Source organism: Acytostelium subglobosum, assembly GCF_000787575.1.
Source record: "Acytostelium subglobosum LB1 DNA, scaffold: scaffold23, whole genome shotgun sequence".
NCBI lineage: Eukaryota > Evosea > Eumycetozoa > Acytosteliales > Acytosteliaceae > Acytostelium > Acytostelium subglobosum.
The window spans coordinates 11045-31115 of NW_012236510.1; the positions used below are offsets into that span (position 1 = coordinate 11045).

The window sequence follows — 20071 nt, forward strand, 5'->3', positions numbered from 1 at the left end:
AAAATAACCTTGATGATCGTCTAGTTTTTTTTTCCGATTAGAAAATCAAAGTCAACTTGTTGGGTACCAGCCACCAACAACAGATATTGATCGAAGTAAAGGTCATCTCACATACACACATACACCAGTGCACATACACATACACATACACACACACACACACACCACACATACACACACACACACATACATACATATATACTATGTGTGAGTTTTTCGCACACCTCCAGTCTCCTAGGAGACTTGTATTGGCCTCACAGCATCAGGGTTGAGCTACTCCAACATCAACAACAATCATGTCACCACCTCTTAAAGGCCTTCTGTTTAATTCTCTGTGGTAGGCAGGCAGGCAGTCAGACAGGCAGGCAGGCAGTCACCAAGGATACTCTAACAGTCAGGTGGCAGAGTACTCTTCCTACCTTACTACGAATATATAGTATACCACAAGTTGTTCAATTGTAATTTCAATCATCCAGAATATAAATATACTATATATACATCTTATAACTTACTTTATATATATATAATACTCCATTATTACAAAATATATAATTTGAGTTTGTTCTTTTACAACAATGGCAAAGACAGCAACTATTATTGTTAGTCTAGTTTGTTATGTTGTTATTGTGATGGGTGTTGTGACTTTTGGAAGTGAGACACCCAACTTTCCACGATCATTTCCAACAACCTACTCGACATTTATCTCCTACAACAACTATGAAAATGGTTTCACTGTGGCCCACAAGGAATACACCAACGCCAAGATCAACATGACAAGGTTCGAGTCTGGCAATGTCACCATTGTCGATCTGTCACGTCAGGTCATCTACCAGTACAACGCAAGAGATGACAGGATCTGCAATCAATTCAACTCGATCAACGAGGCTCTCTTTAACCCTTCCTATCTCCTCATTCCAATACTACTCAATCTTACTGAGTCCTCGGACAACATCCCCTCCTTCCAAAGTAAGCCGTACCAAACAGCTGTTGGTCCAACACTCGATTGACTAACCAAATATATCTAATTCACTCACTATAGACTATACAACCATTGATCGTGGAATTAATTGTACATTGTTCACAACCACTAAAGTGACATCAACTAGTTCATCCATCATATCTGGTGTGAGCATCAATGGAAAAGTTAATGTTACCGCTGCCAACCAGTTCAACACTACATGTTTCCCAGGTGCCAAATTGTTGCCCACTGATGACACTGCCAATATCTCTGCCATATGTACGATCACCAACATGGATCAGGTGTCGTGCACCTTCTCCAACGCCACCGACATCACCAAGTCCACCTGTATCTTTGTTGTTGACAATCCCAACGAACTTAAGCAACTGGCCCTCGATTCAAAGTTGTTGTTCATGCAGACCAAGGATGTGACCACCACCAACAACAATACCAAATACGTGTACCTAGATAGCGCTGCCAAAGTCCCTATTCGTATCTTCATCTCGTCAGTAACCTCTTCCGAAGATCAACCGATCAGCAGTCTATTCTCCATCGACTGGATCGACTGGGTGACCACCACCGACCAGCAGAGCTCCATCTTCACTCCGCCAAGCCACTGCACAGCCTCAGACTTTACCAATCCATTCCTCTTGCCAAAGTCCAAGAACCTCGGCCAATCACCAACCACAGTGGACAATATCTCGCCAGCATTCAGTTTGTTGCTTGAGGAGGAGATGAACCACCGTCCTGTCAACTCTATTTTCTGGAGCATGGATGCACGTTACCAAACAATTGAGCAAGACAACGAATCTGGCGGAGATACCATCACCATCCTTGATGCTGACACCCTGTCCAACTTCTCCATCAACTCCTTCTCGCTTCAGTGCATCTCTCCAGTGTCCAACCCATTCACCAATGATCCTAGACGTTTCCCCATCTACCGTATATTGGCCCAGCAACACCTGCCAGCTCTACCATGGACTTTGGTCGGCCGCTCCACCCACCGCTCCATCGATGTTGACATATACAATGCCACCATCAATGCCAGTCCCGATGGAATTACCTTGCCCTACAACTACACTGTCATCATGAAGATGGTAGCACCAGGCTGGAAGTTCCCAGGAAGCTACGGAATCAACTCTGATTCGAGAATCCCCTTAGCCATTGAGTCCACCTACCAGGCTGATAATGAAACTGGTGTGGATCGTTGGGACTTTTACCTGTTCACCCCAGAGAGCGTACCCAAGTCCTACTACAGCCTGGATGGTCAATCCTGCTATCCAAAAATCCCAGCACAGTACAACGCAACAGTGTTTGCAAACTATGGAGATGTTGGTGCCTCCTACTACTACAACGAGAGCTTTGATGCCGTCCAGGGCTTCTACTACACGGTGGGCAAGTTTGCCGGGCCAAGTGATATTGGTTTGGTCAACTACACTGACAACACATTCAGTATCATGAATGGTGCCGCTACGTCGTCATGCACCACCTACAACATCAGCTCTCTGACTGGATCACTCCAACCTTCCAGTGCGCCATCCGTCAACTATCTTCAACCACACCCAAAGATGGGACCAATGACCTTGTACGGCAACCATATCATCTATCAGAACTACAACACATCAATCTGGTCCACCACTACCAAGGGCCTTCCCTACTTTGATGTGGCACACAACAAGACCATGTTGGCCAATGCCAACTACAAGTACTATTGGCGTGTGGCTGATTCTGGTTGGGTGCCCTTCAGAGTGGAGACTGAGTACTTTGTGATGGACGCTGACGTACTGATCAACACATTCACCATCTCACTGGAGTGGATCTCCTTCAACCCCGTGGCCCAGAACCTCAGCTCCCTTCCAACACCCCAAACCTCCAACTGTGTTGCCAGCAATGACTCTGCTGTGCCTCTCACCAACTACCTGCCAGAGAGAACGTTCACACTTCCACCACTGTTGAAGGAGACACACCAACCACTGTTGGCCTCTTCCTTCTCTGCCCTTGTTGAGATCAATCAAAAGAGTTACTCTGCCGATCACGCCTACTCTTCCAGAAGGACATTGATACAATGGGAGTACGACGTCAACACGTTGGCCGAGTTCTTCAAGGTGTACTATCCCGATGGTACCTCGAACAACTTCACCTTCTGCTACCTGCACAACATGGGCATTGGAATGAGCTTCTACTCACTCAACGGCAATCCCTTCCATCTGGTGAACACTCCACTCAAGCTGAACCCTCTAGGTGAAGGAACCATATTGTCCAGAGTGATCTACAATCAGACATCCTACCTAAAGTCCGCCAAGCTCAACCCAATGTACTCCTATCTCAGCGGTATCCCAGCAGAGAACTGGACCACCGATGGCAGTGGCACTGACAACTTTGTCTCCATGTTCTGGTATCCATATGGCTGGCAGTTCCCATCCAACGCCCAGAGCCAACGTGTACCAATGGGCATTAGCCACGAGGAGAACAACGACAAGAAGAAGTACTTTGAGACTTGGGAGTTCCTTCAGTTCCACAACACTCTGGCAGGACCACAGTGGGCACAGGTGTGTTACAACGCCACCAAGGAGAGTCCAAGCATTTTCAACCAGGGCTTGTCCACTCGAGTGATTGCCATCATCATCGCAGTGTGCACACTGAGCACCATGTTCATTGGAGTGGCCATCTTCTGTTTCATTAAGAGTCGTGAGGCCAAGGATGTCCCACACCATGTGCTTCTCGAGGAGAGATCAGACATGCGTCATCAATTGAACAATAATGATGATGATGCCGATGATGACAGTAGCAGTAGCGATTGATTGAGATCAATTCACTGAATTTCAACTGCAACAAATATATTTATATATATATAATTGATAAATAATAAACAAACAACAGACAGATATAAAACTAACAAAATCTTCAATTGCAACAACTAAAATACAATTCAATAGACAAAAGAATGAGTGAAGAAGTAGTCAACAACAACAATAATAATAATAACATTGACGATGATGATCAACAACAACAACAACAACAAGTAACTACTTCTAGAAACAACACCAATGACAACAAACAGATAGATACATCATCAACTGTCGAGACGACGGTGATCCAAACACAAAAACAACAGACAAAGAAGAGATCATATAGGAAGAAGACAACCAATGATGATAATAATAATGATCAAGAGAAGCAACAACAGGACGATCCAGTAGTACCAATTGAGAGTGACATACAACAAAAGGAGGATAATAATAATAATAACATCTCACTGCTGGATATACTTGAAGCTACGAAAGAGAAACAAAAGATGAGAGCAAAAGGTAAAGGTGTCAATGTAGGTGTATTGGCAGAGGGCCCTCACCTAAAGGCACATCTAAGAGAGCTTGGTAGCAAACTGGACGATTCATTCACTGAGCATCGTGAGAGAACTGATGTGAACCATCATATGTAGGTAAAGACCTCAATACAGTAGGCAGAACTGACGTCTGACAATCTCTCTTTCTCGCTTTAGGGAGAAGTATATACAGGAAGAAATGAAAAAGACGAAGGAGGAGTTACAGGCTCAGAGAACAGCAATGATCAACAGTGTACTCAGACCAGGCTTAAGTGGTGTTGCACTGCAACAAGAACAAAACGATAATCAAAAACAACAACAACAAGAGGTGGATGGAAAACAACAGGCTATTATAGAGCATCAATCTTTAAAAGATACATTGTATCAGACACCAGACTATCTCAAAGTGTATGGTGGCAGAAAAAAGGAAGAGGACAAGACAAACTGGGTGGCTGGCATCTCAGAGGTCGCACTGCCACAGACATTTAAGGTCAAGAATATCATAGAAACTGAAGAAGCCAGACAATCAATCAATGAGTATGATACAAACCATGGCATATATCTCTAAATGTCGTCCCTCCTTCTGACTCACCGACCCCTTTCAATTCATTGCAGAAATAGATTTCCATCAAAAGATAAGAAGCAGGCAAGGCACCAACAGCAGGATACGACCCAATCAGCCCCATCAATACAGCTACATAACCGATGTGAGTTGACTCATTGTCTGTCTATCTAAATGAGCAGGTACCTAACCTTTTTTATACCTTTGGTCTTGATGACAACAGTCAGTACATATAGAGAATCCAAAGCAAACAGCAACAAGGCAACGGATGACGAAGCATTAGACAGATTCAAAAAGAGATTCAAATATTGAATGAATGATTCACTCAGGCATTGACTCATGACCCGGTGACCCACCCGAACGATTCACACAAAACAGTCGCCAATCTTCAGGTCATCCCCCTCAACCACGTGTTTGTTTACACAAAAATAAATTCTATTATGATCACCGCCTGAGAAGTGATCTTACACCTCCACTTACACTATTCATTCTGAACAATCATACATTCATACATAGTCACATATATCCATACATATATAAACTAACACACACACACACACACACATACATATATCACACACACATTCACACATTTGCATTTGATCACCTCCTGACCAAACAAACAACTTCACCATTCTTCATTCACATTTTCCCTATCCTCACTACAAACAAACAATATATACTTCCTCTTGAGCAATAATAATATTCATAGAGAATGGAACAATCATTGACAACTTTGCGCAGATTGCAGGTGACACAAGGACATTTGCACCACCAGCAGAATATGTTGGAGAGTGTTGATACTTGTGGCATCATTGGATTCGTTGGAAAGGAGGAGGCAATCAACTATTTGATTGAAGGTCTGTCCATTCTGGAGAATCGTGGATATGACTCTGCCGGTGTAACAACAATCTCAGCCAACAACGAGTTGGTCACATCAAAGTATGCCAGTTTAAATACGACCAGTGATGCTATCTCACGTCTAAAGTCAGTTACCCATGTATGTACCAAAGGTGGAAAGATGGTTTGATATATATACCAATACTTACCATTCAAAATAGTTGCATAAAGGACATGTAATTGGTATTGCTCACACAAGATGGGCCACTCATGGTGGCAAGACTGACAAGAATGCGCATCCACATCACGACGATAAGAACCGTGTGGCAGTTGTACACAACGGTGTCATTGAGAACTCTTCTGCTTTGAGAGAGGAGTTGGAGAAGAAGGGAATCGTGTTCAGATCAGAGACTGATACTGAAGTTATTGCTCAGTTGGTATGTTTGTTTGTTTTGTTTTTGAATAGATACATTGTCCAGTGTTCCCTCTTTACTGACTGATCCATCAAACGACACCATCTAGATTGGTATTTATATAGATCAAGGCTTCCCAGTGATTGAGGCTGTCAAAGAGACTCAAAAGAGACTGCAGGGTACATGGGGAGTGGCAGTCGTCAGCAAGGATGCACCTGATCAACTCATTGCTCTAAAGAATGGAAGTCCACTGTTAATCGGTATTGGCAAGGACCGCATGTTCATTGCCTCTGAGGCCGGTGCCTTTGCCAGACACACAAAGGAGTTCATCTCCATGGAGAATGGTGAGATTGCCGTTCTTCGTGCCGATGGTCACTCACTGGACATATCACGTATCGAATTGGCCGCCCATGAGAATATCCAACTCTCCCCAGAGCCCTATCCACACTGGACGATCAAGGAGATTATGGAGCAACCAATGTCTATCTCGCGTGCCCTTAACTATGGTGGACGTATCTCTGACGAATCTCGCGTTAAGCTCGGTGGTCTGGAGGAGGCCAAGGAGCTTCTTCTGCCCATCAAGAATCTCATCATCACTGGCTGTGGTACTTCCTATTTTGCAGCACAGCTTGGAGCCAAGATTATGAGATATCTTGGAGCATTTGACACTGTTCAAAGCTATGACTCGGCCGAGGTATCACGTGAGAATCTACCACATAGCGCAGCTGGCATTCTGATGATCTCACAGAGTGGTGAGACCAAGGACGTTCATCGTGTAATGAACCTGGCAGGTGAATGCAACACTCCATGTTTCTCTGTGGTTAATGCCGTCGGATCTCTTATTGCCCGTGGTGCCATCTGTGGTGTCTACCTTAATGCAGGACGTGAGCATGCCGTGGCATCCACCAAGGCCTTCACCTCTCAGGTCACTGTACTCTCTCTGATTGCCAACTGGTTCGCCCAGAACCGTGGCCTGGAGGAGGGCAAGCGTCGCCACCTCATTGAGGCACTCCATCGTCTACCAACCAACATGGGCATGGTGCTGCGTGTCCGTGACCGCTGTCAGAATATTGCCAAGAAGATCTACCAGAAGCAGAGCATGTTTGTACTTGGCAAGGGACTTTCTGAGCCCATCGCCTACGAGGGTGCCCTCAAGATCAAGGAGATCACCTACATCCATGCCGAAGGATACTCTGGTGGTGCACTCAAGCACGGACCATTCGCACTCATTGAGAATGGAACACCCATCGTACTGATCATTCTGGACGATGCTCATGCCCAATTGATGAGAGTGGCCGGTGAAGAGGTCAAGGCACGTGGTGCCTACACCATCGTCATCACCAACAATGCCTCGTTGGCCAAGCACGTTGGTGACGAGGTTGTCGTCATCCCAAGCAATGGCGTGCTTACATCATTGTTGGCAGCTATCCCTCTTCAACTTATTGCCTATGAAATTGCAATCCTCAAGGGAATTGATCCAGACAGACCCGTAAGTTGTCCCACAACTATATCTATCTTTATTATTATAACCAAGTTACTAATATCTCTCTCTCTCTTCCTCAACAATAGAAAAACCTTGCCAAGGCAGTCACAACTGATTGATTCAGTCATTCAACAACACCTCATCCTGTAATGAAACACAAATACAGTTTTATAAAACTGTTCCATGCGCCCAACCATGATTGAAGCTAAATCAAATAAACAATCATTCAGTAGAAATACAGATAGAGATAAATAATAATGTTTACGATAAAGAATCTATTATCATTAGTAGTCGTAGTGGTAGTTATCATTTGTAGTCATTGTCTAGTAGTTGGAGCTGTCAATCAAGATGATATCAAACCGATAACACCTAACTTGCATGTTCATCAACATCCACATGATGATCATGACGCAAGAGTGAGACGTTTCCTAAAGCAAGGTGATCTAAAGTCGAGGAGGATTGCAATCGTTGGTGGTGGAGTAGGTGGAACAAGCAGTGCCTACTTCCTGCACAAACTCCTTGGTACCGATGCTGAGATCACCCTGTTTGAGAAGGAAAGCGTTGGAGGACGCACTCGTTCAGTCAACGTGTGTGCAGGCAAGAGTGCAGAGCTTGGCGGCAGTATCATCCATCCAGTCAACGACCATATTAATAACCTGGTGAAGGAACTTCATTTGGAGACTGTGCGTGTCGAGGACGGTGAGACATTCGCCATATGGAATGGTCATGATATTGTATTCCAACAGAGTTCATTGTTTTCATTCATTGACGTCCTAAAGTTACTCTACACTTATCATTTAGACCCAATAACTTTTAATGGTAAGACGACAGAGTTTGATCATATTATTTTAGTAATAACTAACAGATATGTCTAATAATATTCCTTATAGGACTACGTAACAATGTTGTGGAGAGATTCCTTTCAAGCTATAAGGATAATGAGCCATTCAATAGTGTTGAGGAGTTCTTTACTCGTATTGGTCTACCCAATATAACTAGTGTGACTGCCGAGGAGTACTTCACTACAGCGGGCATTGGCAAGCCATTCGTGGAAAATATTCTGTCAGCTGCCATCAGAGTCAACTACAACCAAGACTATGACAAAATAGCTGCATTCGCTGCTATGATTGCTCTTGTTGGCTCTGAGGATGGACTCTACAGTATCAAGGGTGGAAACTATCTACTTTCTAAGACACTCTTAGAGGTGAGTCATATAGTACTATTGTACACTCCTCCATCTTCAATCCGTATTGACAACAACAATATCTCCATTTTACTTAGAGGTCAAAGGCAGCTGTATTACAGAGAAATGTAAAGTATATCAAAAAGGTTGACCAAGCATCAGACAATAATGAGAATTCTCCATCAAGCATCTTTGAGATTGGAGTTGACGACAGCAATGGACAACAGACGTATGAGTTTGACACTGTGATCATCGCAGCACCACTGGAATTGTCAAAGATTCATTTGGAGAACATGGACCCTACTCTGGCCGACAGGATTCCCTCTTTCCAATTCCAAACTGTTCACACCTATCTGATTGGCGCCAACTCTATCAATCAAAACTATATCAATCAACCAATAGGTGCCAATATCCAAAATGTCCTGACCTCACACAACTCCAGTATTCCTTTCTTTGTAGCGGCAAAGAACCCAGCTGTACGTAGATAGAAATCTTTGACATATTGTTTTATTCAAGGTATATATTAACATCTGATATTTATTCATAGGGAAAATGTGAAGATGGACGACAGGTATACAAAGTATTCTCAAGGAATTCAATTGATGATAGTGTTTTTTCAAGCCTATTTATCAACCATACGCTTCATGTTAAACATGAATGGAAAGCATATCCAGTGCTTAGGCCTACCTCTGTGTTCCCACCAATCAAACTTGACAACGAGTTGTACTATGTCAATGCCTTTGAGCATGCCTGCTCAACCATGGAGACAGAGGTGTTGGCAAGCAAGAATGTTGCTCGGTTGATTGCAAAGTCTTTGAATAAACAACACAACAGTTTGTAGTTGTTCAAGTTTATTATAAAGTCTTGAAGCCCATAGAGTATGGAGTAAGTCTGTGGTCTGGATTGTTGAAGTAGTCTGGTGTTCCAAGGTTAGGCCAAAAGACAAAGATAGTCTTTCCGGCAATACCCAACGCCTTGGCATTGATGGTTCCAATCTTTTGGGAGTAGGGAACCGGAGGAATACCAATTACACCGTCTCTACTAAAAGTAAGGACTACATCGGGGCCTGTACTGTTGTCAACTATCACTTGGCTCCAGTGGACTGAACCTCCCTTTTGCAATAGACGGTTGGTACCAGACTTTCCACCGCAAGTAACATTGTAGTGATTTAGACCAACATCAATCTTGATTGAACGCTCATAACCATCAGAAGGTGTGATAAGGACAAATCTGGTTTGTCCTCTTGAATGTCCGTCATTCCAGGATTGGGGCATAATGGTGTTCATCTCTTTGGCATTCCAGTCGGTGGGATGAGCGATAGCCTGGATAGCAGAAACAAAGTCAGACATAAAAGCAGCTACAGCAGCCATTTTTGTTTAGATAATTCTATTTGTAATATAAAATTCGATATGGAAAAGTAATAATTGACTAGGATTTAATTACTTTTTAGATAGTGATAATTATTACATATACGAGGCCATTTTACAAACTTACACCATCAATTACAAACGCCAACGAAGAGAGTTTGATCAACCTTGAACAGATTTTAAAAAAAGGGTCGGTAAGCCTTGTTTTGTATTGATTTAGGCTCAGATCGCCTGAGCACCGCCACCCAAAACCTCTTGGCACCATTTGTAAATGACGAGTTGATTGGTACGTTGAGCCTCTTCCATCACCATCACGATCAGGTCCTTATCCTGTAGCTGAACAGCACTGAGATATGCTGATTTCAACTTGTTGCACATGATGCTCACTCTGATACTATTCCTGGGTGAGTGGAGTTTAGGGATGAACTTCTCTGCACTCTTCAACTCCTTCAGCTCTACACATAGTATCTCTATGATGGTCATTGCGATGGCATCCCAGTCGGAGGGATCGATAAAGTTCCTCAGATTGTTCAACACCTCCTCTGTCTTGGCAATGTTCTTCTTTCTGGCCATAGTCGATAGGGCACTGGTGTAAACTGTGGTCAGTGGCAGCTTGTACTCCATTGATATCTTGAAGCCGAGGTCAAAGTTGTTGTGCACTGTGATAACCTCTGCCAAATCCATCTTCTCTTTGGTCGAACCAAACACACTGAGCTTGTGTACACCACTGCCCGATATGTTCTTCTGGGAGTAGAGGAACTTGGACACCTCGATCTGTGTCGTTATCTTTTGTAGATACTTCTTGATCTCAATCTCTGGCAGAACACCCTTTTGAGTGTGACCATCATGGAAGTGTCTCAATGCCTCCTCCAAATGATGCAGTCGGACCGTGTAGGGAGCATCATAAGACTCTAGGAACATCTTGACACATGTCAGTCCTGCTCTGATGTTGTCGCCCATCTTGAGTTGGAAGCCCAACAACATTGAGTACCACTTCTTCTCGTTCATGATCTTGCATGAGGACATCAGATGCTCCTGGAATGAATGGAGCGTGGGATCGATCGATTTGATTGCAACGAAGAGTTCTGGTAGTGTTCCATGTGTTATGGCATTCATGACAATCTCGTCAAAGAACACAGAGGCTGATATGTTGTCACTCAGGACTGTCTGACAAGCCATCTCCAACATTCCATGTCGCATCAAGAAGTTGACATGCATCCTGCCATTGCCATACTTCTTCAAGTAGTATATAGCCTCTTCAATTCGAATAGAGTCATAGAGTTTGTCTTTGACTATTGAGTTACTTGACGACGACAACAATGCTGATTTCTCATTGTTGTTGTTGGGTGATACATTGCCAGCGTTTACACTATTAGGTGTGATTGAGTGTTAGTAAGGTTAAAAACTACAAGGATTTACCAGAGTACCACTTACAATGGTTGTAACAAATCATAGAACTTGTCATCTATCTTTGTTGTTGTGGTGTTGGCGGTCTTGGTGTTGGCCTGTTGCTGTGTGGGCATCGTTGATATAAGATGTTTGTACAGTGCTCCAAGGTTGATGTGATTGGCAGTTGGAGGTGTCTCTAATAGTTGGATTATCTGATTGAGTATTACACTGCTATCAACATTGTCCGGTGATAGAGTGGTCGAGGGTGACATCACACGTCGGTCACCTGCCGATGAGAGACAATACTTGAATTTCTCTCGGGCCTCATTGTACTGACCCTGCTGAATGAGTGTGATTCCCCACGTGACCCATGCTGGATCAGCAGGGATGTTGCACTTGGTGGCAACGTCTATGGCCAACCGTAGACGGTCCTCTTGAATGAGCATATCACGTAGATGTCTAGCCTTTTGCATATCAGAGAGGTCGGCCAGTGTCATTGAGCCCGTGCACTTGGAAATCACCAATGATTGAAAGAGTTCTACCTTGCCCAACAGGGTGTCACAGATGGCAACAAAGGTTGGACCACCCGACTTGGGATCTCTGAGCAACTGTAGCTTGGTGTACATCAATAGTTGTTGGATCAGATTAATGATCAACAAGTTGTCATCCGAGTAGGACGATGACAGGATGGTTGAGAGATAGTTGTACAGGTCTAGACATGTGTTGTACACCTTCTTCTTGGACTCACAGAGGTCAAACAGACTTTTGGCCAAGCTGATACTTGGTGATCGGACAAAGAAGTGGTTGTGACGCGTCTTCTCATCCTTGACAGAGTCATGTCCAGTGAGTAACCACTTTTGTGTTCTGGATTGGCTTTCCTTCACCTGAGTAGGTGATCCTATCTTTGTGAATCTATAGTCTCCACCAACAACTATAGTTGGTCTACTGATTGGCTTGGCTGATGTCTCCTTGTCCTTGTCATGTTGTTGTGATACCACGCCATCACCCGATGTCTTTAGATAATCGTCGACCACCAAGAGATCATTCTTTGCCATGTACCTTGCAAAAGATAGTGCCTTCCTCGCATAGAATGACAACATCTCATCGTTCCTGAGCTCCTTTATCTCACCAAGTAGCTTGGATGCCAGCGGTATCTTCTCGTTCATAATCAACATCTCTAGTATAATGTGTGGATACTTGACATAGAACTCGTATTCCTTCTGCATCTCAGCGGGGAGCACCAGCAACACCTTATAACCAGTCTCTTGATTGATAAGTTCCTGTAGTTTGCTGTCAGATAGAGCATTGCGCATGTTGCTCAAGAGGAACTGAACCAGGAACAGCTTGAGAGAGATGCTACGAATTTTTGGTATCATGATCGTTGCGATACCTATTGACTCCACGCCCAACGATGATAGAGTCTGCAGTGCAAGACTGGTGTCATCCTTCTCGACCAACAGATAGAACAGGTAGCTCTCTTCAATCTCATTGCGGATGTTTGCAACAGAGAATATATCTCGTACATTCCTAGCCAACTCGTAGTGCTTGCTGTCCAGAAGGGATCTGATCAGACGTGTTGGATCACGACGACAAAGGTCCTTGATCTCCTGCCAGGATCGCCATCGTTGTGCCTTGTCAGCAATGAGAATGTCTTGATAAATGAGAAGACACTGGAGGAGATGTGTGATCTCTGCCAACTGTTGCGAACTCACTGTTAGCTCGCCAGCGCTGATGAATGAGCGACAGATGACAAACATATCGATGGCAGTGGCCACATCCCAGTTGTGGTTGAACTCCATCACAAGTCCAAGTACCTTCTCTCTGTCCTTCATGCGTCGAATGTACTTGTAGCCCTGGGTATTGTCTTTCATGACCATCAGCCTGAGTAGCCAATCCGGGGCACCTTCTTCGAGAGCCTCGTCAGCAATGTTGATAGCATCACTCAACTGTCCATTGTCGACAAAGTGCTGAATTATCTTGAAGAAGAATGTCTGCTGTTGCTGGACTGACTCACAGTTCTGAATCAGGTTGAACTGGGTGGCACTGTCGGGCATCTGCTTGACTGAGGACTCATAGGGCTCAAGTTGGGGAAGAAACTCTGGAACTGAGCTGGGTTGGAAGTGTTGGTAGTAGAATGAATAGGCCTTGAGTATCTCATTGATCCAGTTTAGAAGGGAGTTTGAAGGAAGCAACTGGGCTTGCTCGTGTGCATAGCGAAGGAATGGTTCAATGTCGTTGATCTCTGGTGATTGTAGCATGCAGACAATGCATGACAACAGCTTTGAAGAGTGGCCAAGATACTCTACTAGGTCCGATGTGAGTAGGTATGTAGCAGAGGAGGAGGAGGAGTTGTGCCCATTGGCAAAGTTTGCCTCGTTGTTAATGTTGGGTAGCTTTGAGAAGGACCGAGTGTTGGGATGCTTTGTGTTGATGTAGTATAGTGGTGAGTCCATGGCCGATGACTCGGGTGTCGTCGATTGGAACAGTGAGGCATGTGGTCCCTTGGGTGAAGTGTGCGAAATGGATGATGTGATGAATGTGGCCAAGTCCACTTGAATAAACTTTGCCATGCGCTCTGCTTTGGGGAAGTTCTTCTCTACAAACACTATATGCTCCAGTATCTGTGATGGACCACCACTGACATTAGTGAATCGTGTCATTAAGTCAAAGTACTTGGTATTGTTGTTGTGGTTGTCTTTGGCAAAGCTATCCAATGGTGACATATCCATGATAATTCTATTCACATTCAGGATGTACTTGAGCGTAGTGGATAGAAGTTGGTACTGATGATGTCCTCCACAATAATCGCTATTGTTAATGACATTGTACACATTGTCCATTGGGTTGTTGTTGTTGTTGTTGTTGCTGTTAGAGATACTCTGTACAAGGTTGTTGATTGAGAGTACTAGTAGTCTCTTGCGGTCTATCAATGTAGAAAGTTGATTGGCATCGATGGGGACTTGATTCCCTGTTGAGACAGACATTGTAAGCAGCTGTACCATTGACTTGTCCAAATAGTTGATGTGAAGCACTTGAACCAATTCGATCAATGATCGAGCGGTCGATAGATCACGTGATGACTCGTTGTTGGCAAGTGAAATCACTCTGGTGATCAGTCCTTCATCGCCCAATCTAGATCCAATGACAACATCAAAGAGTGTTGAGAACAGGTCCTGAGAGTCAACCACTGTGTCAACATCGGCAGCACTGCTCTTTTGCTTGGACAATGAGGCAAGCTTATCAGTCAATATGGGGATGGAGTGATACTGGCTAACATCTGTCTGGATGTCACTGGGTATGTCTTGGAAGTGACGTAGAATATCATCGAATTGAGGATAATGGGTACGCATGCATATTGAGAGAAGTGAGTGAACTGGCATCAGGACCAATCTCATGAATGATATGTTTGGAAGCTAGTAGGTAATCGTATTAGTAATCTGCTGCTTCATCATACAACAACATTGATAATCATCAACATACCTTGGTCATTACCCAATTGGCAACTGAGGTACGATGCTTGAGATTCACGAGATTGGATTCTAGTACTTGTATACGATCGCGATGAGTGGCCTCTGGGTATTGGTTGCTGATGAACCCGATGATCTTGGACAGTGTGGAGATCAGAGGCAACATCATGTTTGAGTTGATGTAATAGGTGGTGTGATCCTGCTTCAACTCCAACTGAAGGAGATAGGAGTTATCAAAGGTGGTCAATGTCTCTTGCTCCAATTGTGTCGGTTGATTGAAAGGGTTCGAATGTTGTTGAGAATGATACACGAAGGATGGTCCATCATTACTATCTTGTTGAAATGTTGTGGTCGATGATGATATAGGTGTCTGGTCATGCTGCTTCATATCACTGCTTGATAGGAATATAGAAAGATAAAGAGACTCTACTAATCCAATGGCCACGTTTGGTTGAGATATTCCGGTGAGCAGCTGGAACACATCGTCCAATACCTCATCAAACTCAATCTTGTCGATGGTTGATTCGCGAGTACGGTATTGGAAGAATCGTAGGATGTTCTTCATCACATAGAAGCCTCTGATGAGATTCATATCGTTGAGCTTATCGAGAGCCAAGGATGGAAGTGCGTCCGGATTGTTGTTTGAGGGGTAGTCGGGATCACGTTCGACCAGTGCCAATATATCCTTGGACGAAATGAAGGGTAGACAGTCCTTGATGACATTGATGAATGATTGATGTGACAGTTGATTGATAACGACATTGGAGATGTTTTGAGCCAGCGGTGTTGCTTGTTGATCATTGCTCGAACTGTCGTCACTGTCTGAGCTGCTAGTCAAGTCTCGAGAGTGATTGATATCGAATTGATGCTTGCCAACGATCAGACGATTGCCACCTGGTGAGTTTGGCACTGCCATCATCTTGCCGCAACACCATTCAGCCATCTCTACGAGGTAGGCAAGCTGTTGATTGGAGTGCAGTAGGGAATCGTCAACCTTTACTCCTGATGTGGTGGCCATAAGCTGGGTGAGAGCCTGACGTGAAGAGAAATCATCACCAAAGTGATCCCAACACAACAGAATAACCAAGGGCAACATTGGTGCCAACGGCTTGACCAGAATCATTGCATCATCGAATCGTCGTTCCTTGACCAACCTTACGGCCTCTTGCAGAGTGTACTCGAGAAAGTGTTGATTGTTCACACGAAGGAAGTGGTAGAACCAATACCAAAAGTCATTGGTGATCTTGTGCTGCAGTGAGTCATGCTGATCAGGTTGGTGTTGCTTCAAGCTCTCATACTGTCTCAGAATGGCAAACACTTGAGGGAATTCAGTCTGACTGACACCGCTCGGCTCCAAGTCACTTGGATACTGTTGCTCTGTTGTCTCGGTGCTGAGTATCTCGTCCTCAAAGCTGGCATACTCCTGAAGGGGATAGAGAGTACGGTTGGACAACAATGACTCGAATATACGCATCCTGGATAGGTTGGTGGTCTTCTTGAAGTCAACAATGCTATTGTCCAACTTGGATTGAAAGGGTATCTTGTCCAGTGTGAGTCTGTCACCAGACAGGTTGCAATTGCCAATGGTGGTGTCATCATTATGGTCAGCATCACCAAAGTCGATAGAGTCTACATTAAGATTGGCAACACGTTGAATGAGTCTTGTCAATACAGTTGTACGCTTGGTGCCATCTAGGTCATCACCTGTTGGACTTTCGTCGGCAATGTTGGTTGCGATCTCATAGTTGTCACAGGTATCGATCACACGTAGTAGAGTGTAGGCCTCATTGTACTGATTCTGATTGATCAAATGAGAGATAACCTCGGCGGTGATGAGTTCCAGTTGTGATGCTACTGGATATTCAAAACGCAATAGAGTTCGTCCACGATGCTCCAGACTAAAGAATGGATCAGATAATTGAGTGATCAAGTATTGAGCCAGTTGTGGATTTGATGTGAGTGCCTTCTTGAGTGCTGCTACTGTGTTTGGTGAGAGCTTGTTGGCGTGTAATATATCACTGTTGTTGTCATTAACAATATTGTCGTTGGGTGACCCTGTATTGTTGTCATGTTGTTGTTGTTGATGGAGTAATATATATTGGTACTCCCTTAGCTCTTGGATAATTGGTAATACTGATCGATCATCTGGACTGCTGCTGATATCATTGAGAATCGAGTACAACAGTATGGCAAACTGTAATAATATTGATATTCTCTCTGTGATGCTTTGTGTAAAGCCCTCCTAATCAATGAGCCTAACAGTTAGTAGGTAGTAATAAGTCCATTGGATAGATGGTAATTTGTAGTTACCTTGTTGAGTTGATAAAACTCGATTGAACACAACCAAGAGAGATGAGCAGAGGAGCAAACAGTCTGTGAAGTGAGCCAAGTACTGGGTGGTCCATTCTTTATGGTGTGATGCAGTATCGATGATAGTCTACGTGTGATATTGAGTGATGTAGTGACATTCTGCTTCTGCTGTCTCTGCTGTATCTGAAGTATCAGTGATCTTGCCAGTTCAAACTGACCCAATGATAGATGATTGCATATCAATCTAATGGTTTTAGTCTCTTCCTCATCTGTCAAGAAGTTATATAGTTCTATTTCATCCTTATTATTATTAATTGGTTGATGTAATTGTAGTTGTTGTTGATGTTGTTGAAATGAACTCTGTTGCTGTTGATGTTGTTGTTGTTGATGTTGTTGATTCTGTTCTGCCTTGTGTTGGTGATGATTGGAATTTGATTGTTGATTAATGAAATAGTTTTGTTCCAACATATTGTTATAATTATAAGTATTTATTATATGTATGAAGAATGATGGTAATAGATTATGATGATGATCATCACCATTACTCTTCATCTAGCTACACCACATCTTACCAACTGGACACCCATAATAATAGTCACTCACCCTCTCTCTCAACACACCAATATTGTGGTGTGTTTGGTTGAGATAAATTCACGATGGTTAAGGTCTTGAATTCGAATTGCGACCTGTTGTTATTTATATACATTCATGTACAGCCTAAACGAGTATAACGAATCGATACTCGAAAGAGTAGACGAATGTTCATTGTTGGATGTATGTTGTTCATATCCATTATCATGAACTACTGGATACTAATGTATGATTGACCAAATACCTCTATTTCCATTTAGATGTTTATCAATGCAATGAAACATCACTCTGATGAATTGGATTCGTTTGATCATGTTGATGACAAGTCAATAAGAGAGAGTGCTATCTATATTGCATTGGCTGGAAGCAGATCATTCAACTTGGACATTGAGACCAGCGATCAAGACTTTACTGCTGTGCGACAGGCATCCATCAACTCTGTTCTCTCGATCGATGGTCCCAAGGAGATTGTTCATCATTTAAAGCCTGACATTAGCATCTATGAGCTGAGACACTATGCCAAACTGTTGCTGTTGGGCAATCCTAAACAGGTAGAGTCATTGTTCACCACAAGACTATGCTACCTCTCTGATCATTGGAAGGCACTGCTACAATGTCGACAGGCAATACTCTCAAATGTAGTGATCGATCATTACTACTCCACCATCAAAGCATTGGTTGGTGATGTAACTGACATTATAAACAGTCGAGAAGTAGTAGATAGTTCAGTTGATCAGTCAAACATCAAGTCCAAACCAATGAGTGCTAAACAACAAAGAATGGTGGAGAAAAACAAGTTACAACGTGTACTACAACATCAGGAGCAGAGAGACGATGAATACAAGTTGAACAAGAGAGCATATCATGCCTTGAGACTGATGATAGAAGTGGAGAGATTGTTGGACAATGGTACACCTTTGGTCTGGTTCGAAGATGGTCCTGAGCGTGACCTCTTGTTGCAAGTGAGACGAGGTGATATTGATGATCAACAAATACTAAAGTTGATCCAACCACGTTTCCAAAGTCTTGAGGAGACATGGACACGACAAAGACAGAGTCCTAACTATCATCTAAAGGATACGAGTGACATTGAGAAGGTCAGCAACTGGCTGGTTTTAATTAGAAGGCAATCAATAGACTCGGACACATCAGAACGATTCACTTATCGACCAAATACAACAACCACTACAACACCTCAACCATTGATGTTGGCCAATCAACTACTACAGTCATCTGGTGTCAATGGTACACTTCTCTTCATGTCCAAAGTTGGTAGTCATTTGTACAATCTGAACAACAACAACGCCGATGATAACAGCAGTAGCAGTATACATGACTGGATTGGAATCTATGCAGCACCTACTGATCAGGTAGTGTCACTGTTCCCTCCACCCATCAAGGTGGAACAGATGAATGGTGTCACATTGTCAAAGGAATGGGTGGCCAGAGACTTGTCCACTCCACCCAAACCTCAACCCCAACCAACCAAGGACATCACTACAAAGGGTATAATACTATATGAGGTGTCCAATGCCATCGAATGTATCATGCGTGGCAACTATCGACTGTTGGAATGCTTCTTGACTGAACAAGACAAAGCCACATCAGATACACTCTATGAAACAGATGCTTGGATGGCGATCAAGGAACCAATCAGAAGACTGATCACTGGCAGACATCTGGCACAGTCATACTGGGGCGTCGGTCAGAATGAATACCTCAAAGCACGAGACACTCTGGGAATGAAGAAGTTGCATCAGGGCAAGAAGAAGCCTAAAGGGTACACACTTGACAATGTAGACAATATTGATCACAGTACAGTCACGAAACAACAGTTGGACGAAGTATCAATCAATCTCTACTTTGCTCTAAGACTACTGTGGCAATGTGAAAAGGTACTGGATGGACAGTCACGACCATCACTGGCACTTGAATATAGAGATGAGAAGCGACAAACACTACTATCACTCAAGAATCAATTGATGAGTCACTCCATAGACAACATCCAAGTGTTGATGGGGTCATGCAGACTGTTAATCGAGAGCACTAATGATAGACTGGAGATACTGAGAGTTGAACAGCGATCAGATCACCTAGCAGGTGAGTTCAAGTCATTATTTAATCAATGGCTCATAAAGGTTCGAAAGGGTCTTTGATTACGCTTAGGAATGAAAGTAACACGACAA

The 20071-nt window shown here is 43.5% G+C and overlaps 6 protein-coding genes across 6 annotated transcripts; 4 read left to right on the top strand and 2 right to left on the bottom strand.

Moving 5' to 3' along the window:
* Positions 1 to 575: 575 nt before the first annotated feature.
* SAMD00019534_095480 (hypothetical protein) lies at positions 576 to 3756 on the top strand (the record flags this gene model as incomplete). The annotated part of the gene is made up of 2 exons (XM_012895015.1): positions 576 to 966; positions 1040 to 3756. Coding segments are annotated over 2 exons (3108 nt in total), but the record flags the coding sequence as incomplete, so codon positions are not given.
* A 1870-nt stretch (positions 3757 to 5626) lies between these two features.
* On the top strand, positions 5627 to 7697 carry SAMD00019534_095490 (hypothetical protein; the record flags this gene model as incomplete). The annotated part of the gene is made up of 4 exons (XM_012895016.1): positions 5627 to 5842; positions 5904 to 6119; positions 6205 to 7584; positions 7665 to 7697. 4 exons carry the CDS (start codon positions 5627 to 5629, stop codon positions 7695 to 7697), a joined length of 1845 nt encoding a protein of 614 aa, XP_012750470.1.
* A 138-nt stretch (positions 7698 to 7835) lies between these two features.
* Positions 7836 to 9593, top strand: SAMD00019534_095500 (hypothetical protein; the record flags this gene model as incomplete). The annotated part of the gene is made up of 4 exons (XM_012895017.1): positions 7836 to 8397; positions 8469 to 8782; positions 8860 to 9237; positions 9309 to 9593. Coding segments are annotated over 4 exons (1539 nt in total), but the record flags the coding sequence as incomplete, so codon positions are not given.
* A 22-nt stretch (positions 9594 to 9615) lies between these two features.
* On the bottom strand, positions 9616 to 10110 carry SAMD00019534_095510 (hypothetical protein; the record flags this gene model as incomplete). The annotated part of the gene is made up of 1 exon (XM_012895018.1): positions 9616 to 10110. One exon carries the CDS (start codon positions 10108 to 10110, stop codon positions 9616 to 9618), a length of 495 nt encoding a protein of 164 aa, XP_012750472.1.
* A 240-nt stretch (positions 10111 to 10350) lies between these two features.
* Positions 10351 to 17881, bottom strand: SAMD00019534_095520 (hypothetical protein; the record flags this gene model as incomplete). The annotated part of the gene is made up of 5 exons (XM_012895019.1): positions 10351 to 11497; positions 11563 to 14930; positions 14998 to 17226; positions 17295 to 17702; positions 17867 to 17881. The coding sequence occupies 5 exons, from the start codon at positions 17879 to 17881 to the stop codon at positions 10351 to 10353; spliced, it is 7167 nt and encodes a 2388-aa protein (XP_012750473.1).
* Positions 17882 to 18002: 121 nt separating this feature from the next.
* On the top strand, positions 18003 to 20041 carry SAMD00019534_095530 (hypothetical protein; the record flags this gene model as incomplete). Its single annotated transcript, XM_012895020.1, has 2 exons — positions 18003 to 18068; positions 18146 to 20041. 2 exons carry the CDS (start codon positions 18003 to 18005, stop codon positions 20039 to 20041), a joined length of 1962 nt encoding a protein of 653 aa, XP_012750474.1.
* Positions 20042 to 20071: the final 30 nt, after the last annotated feature.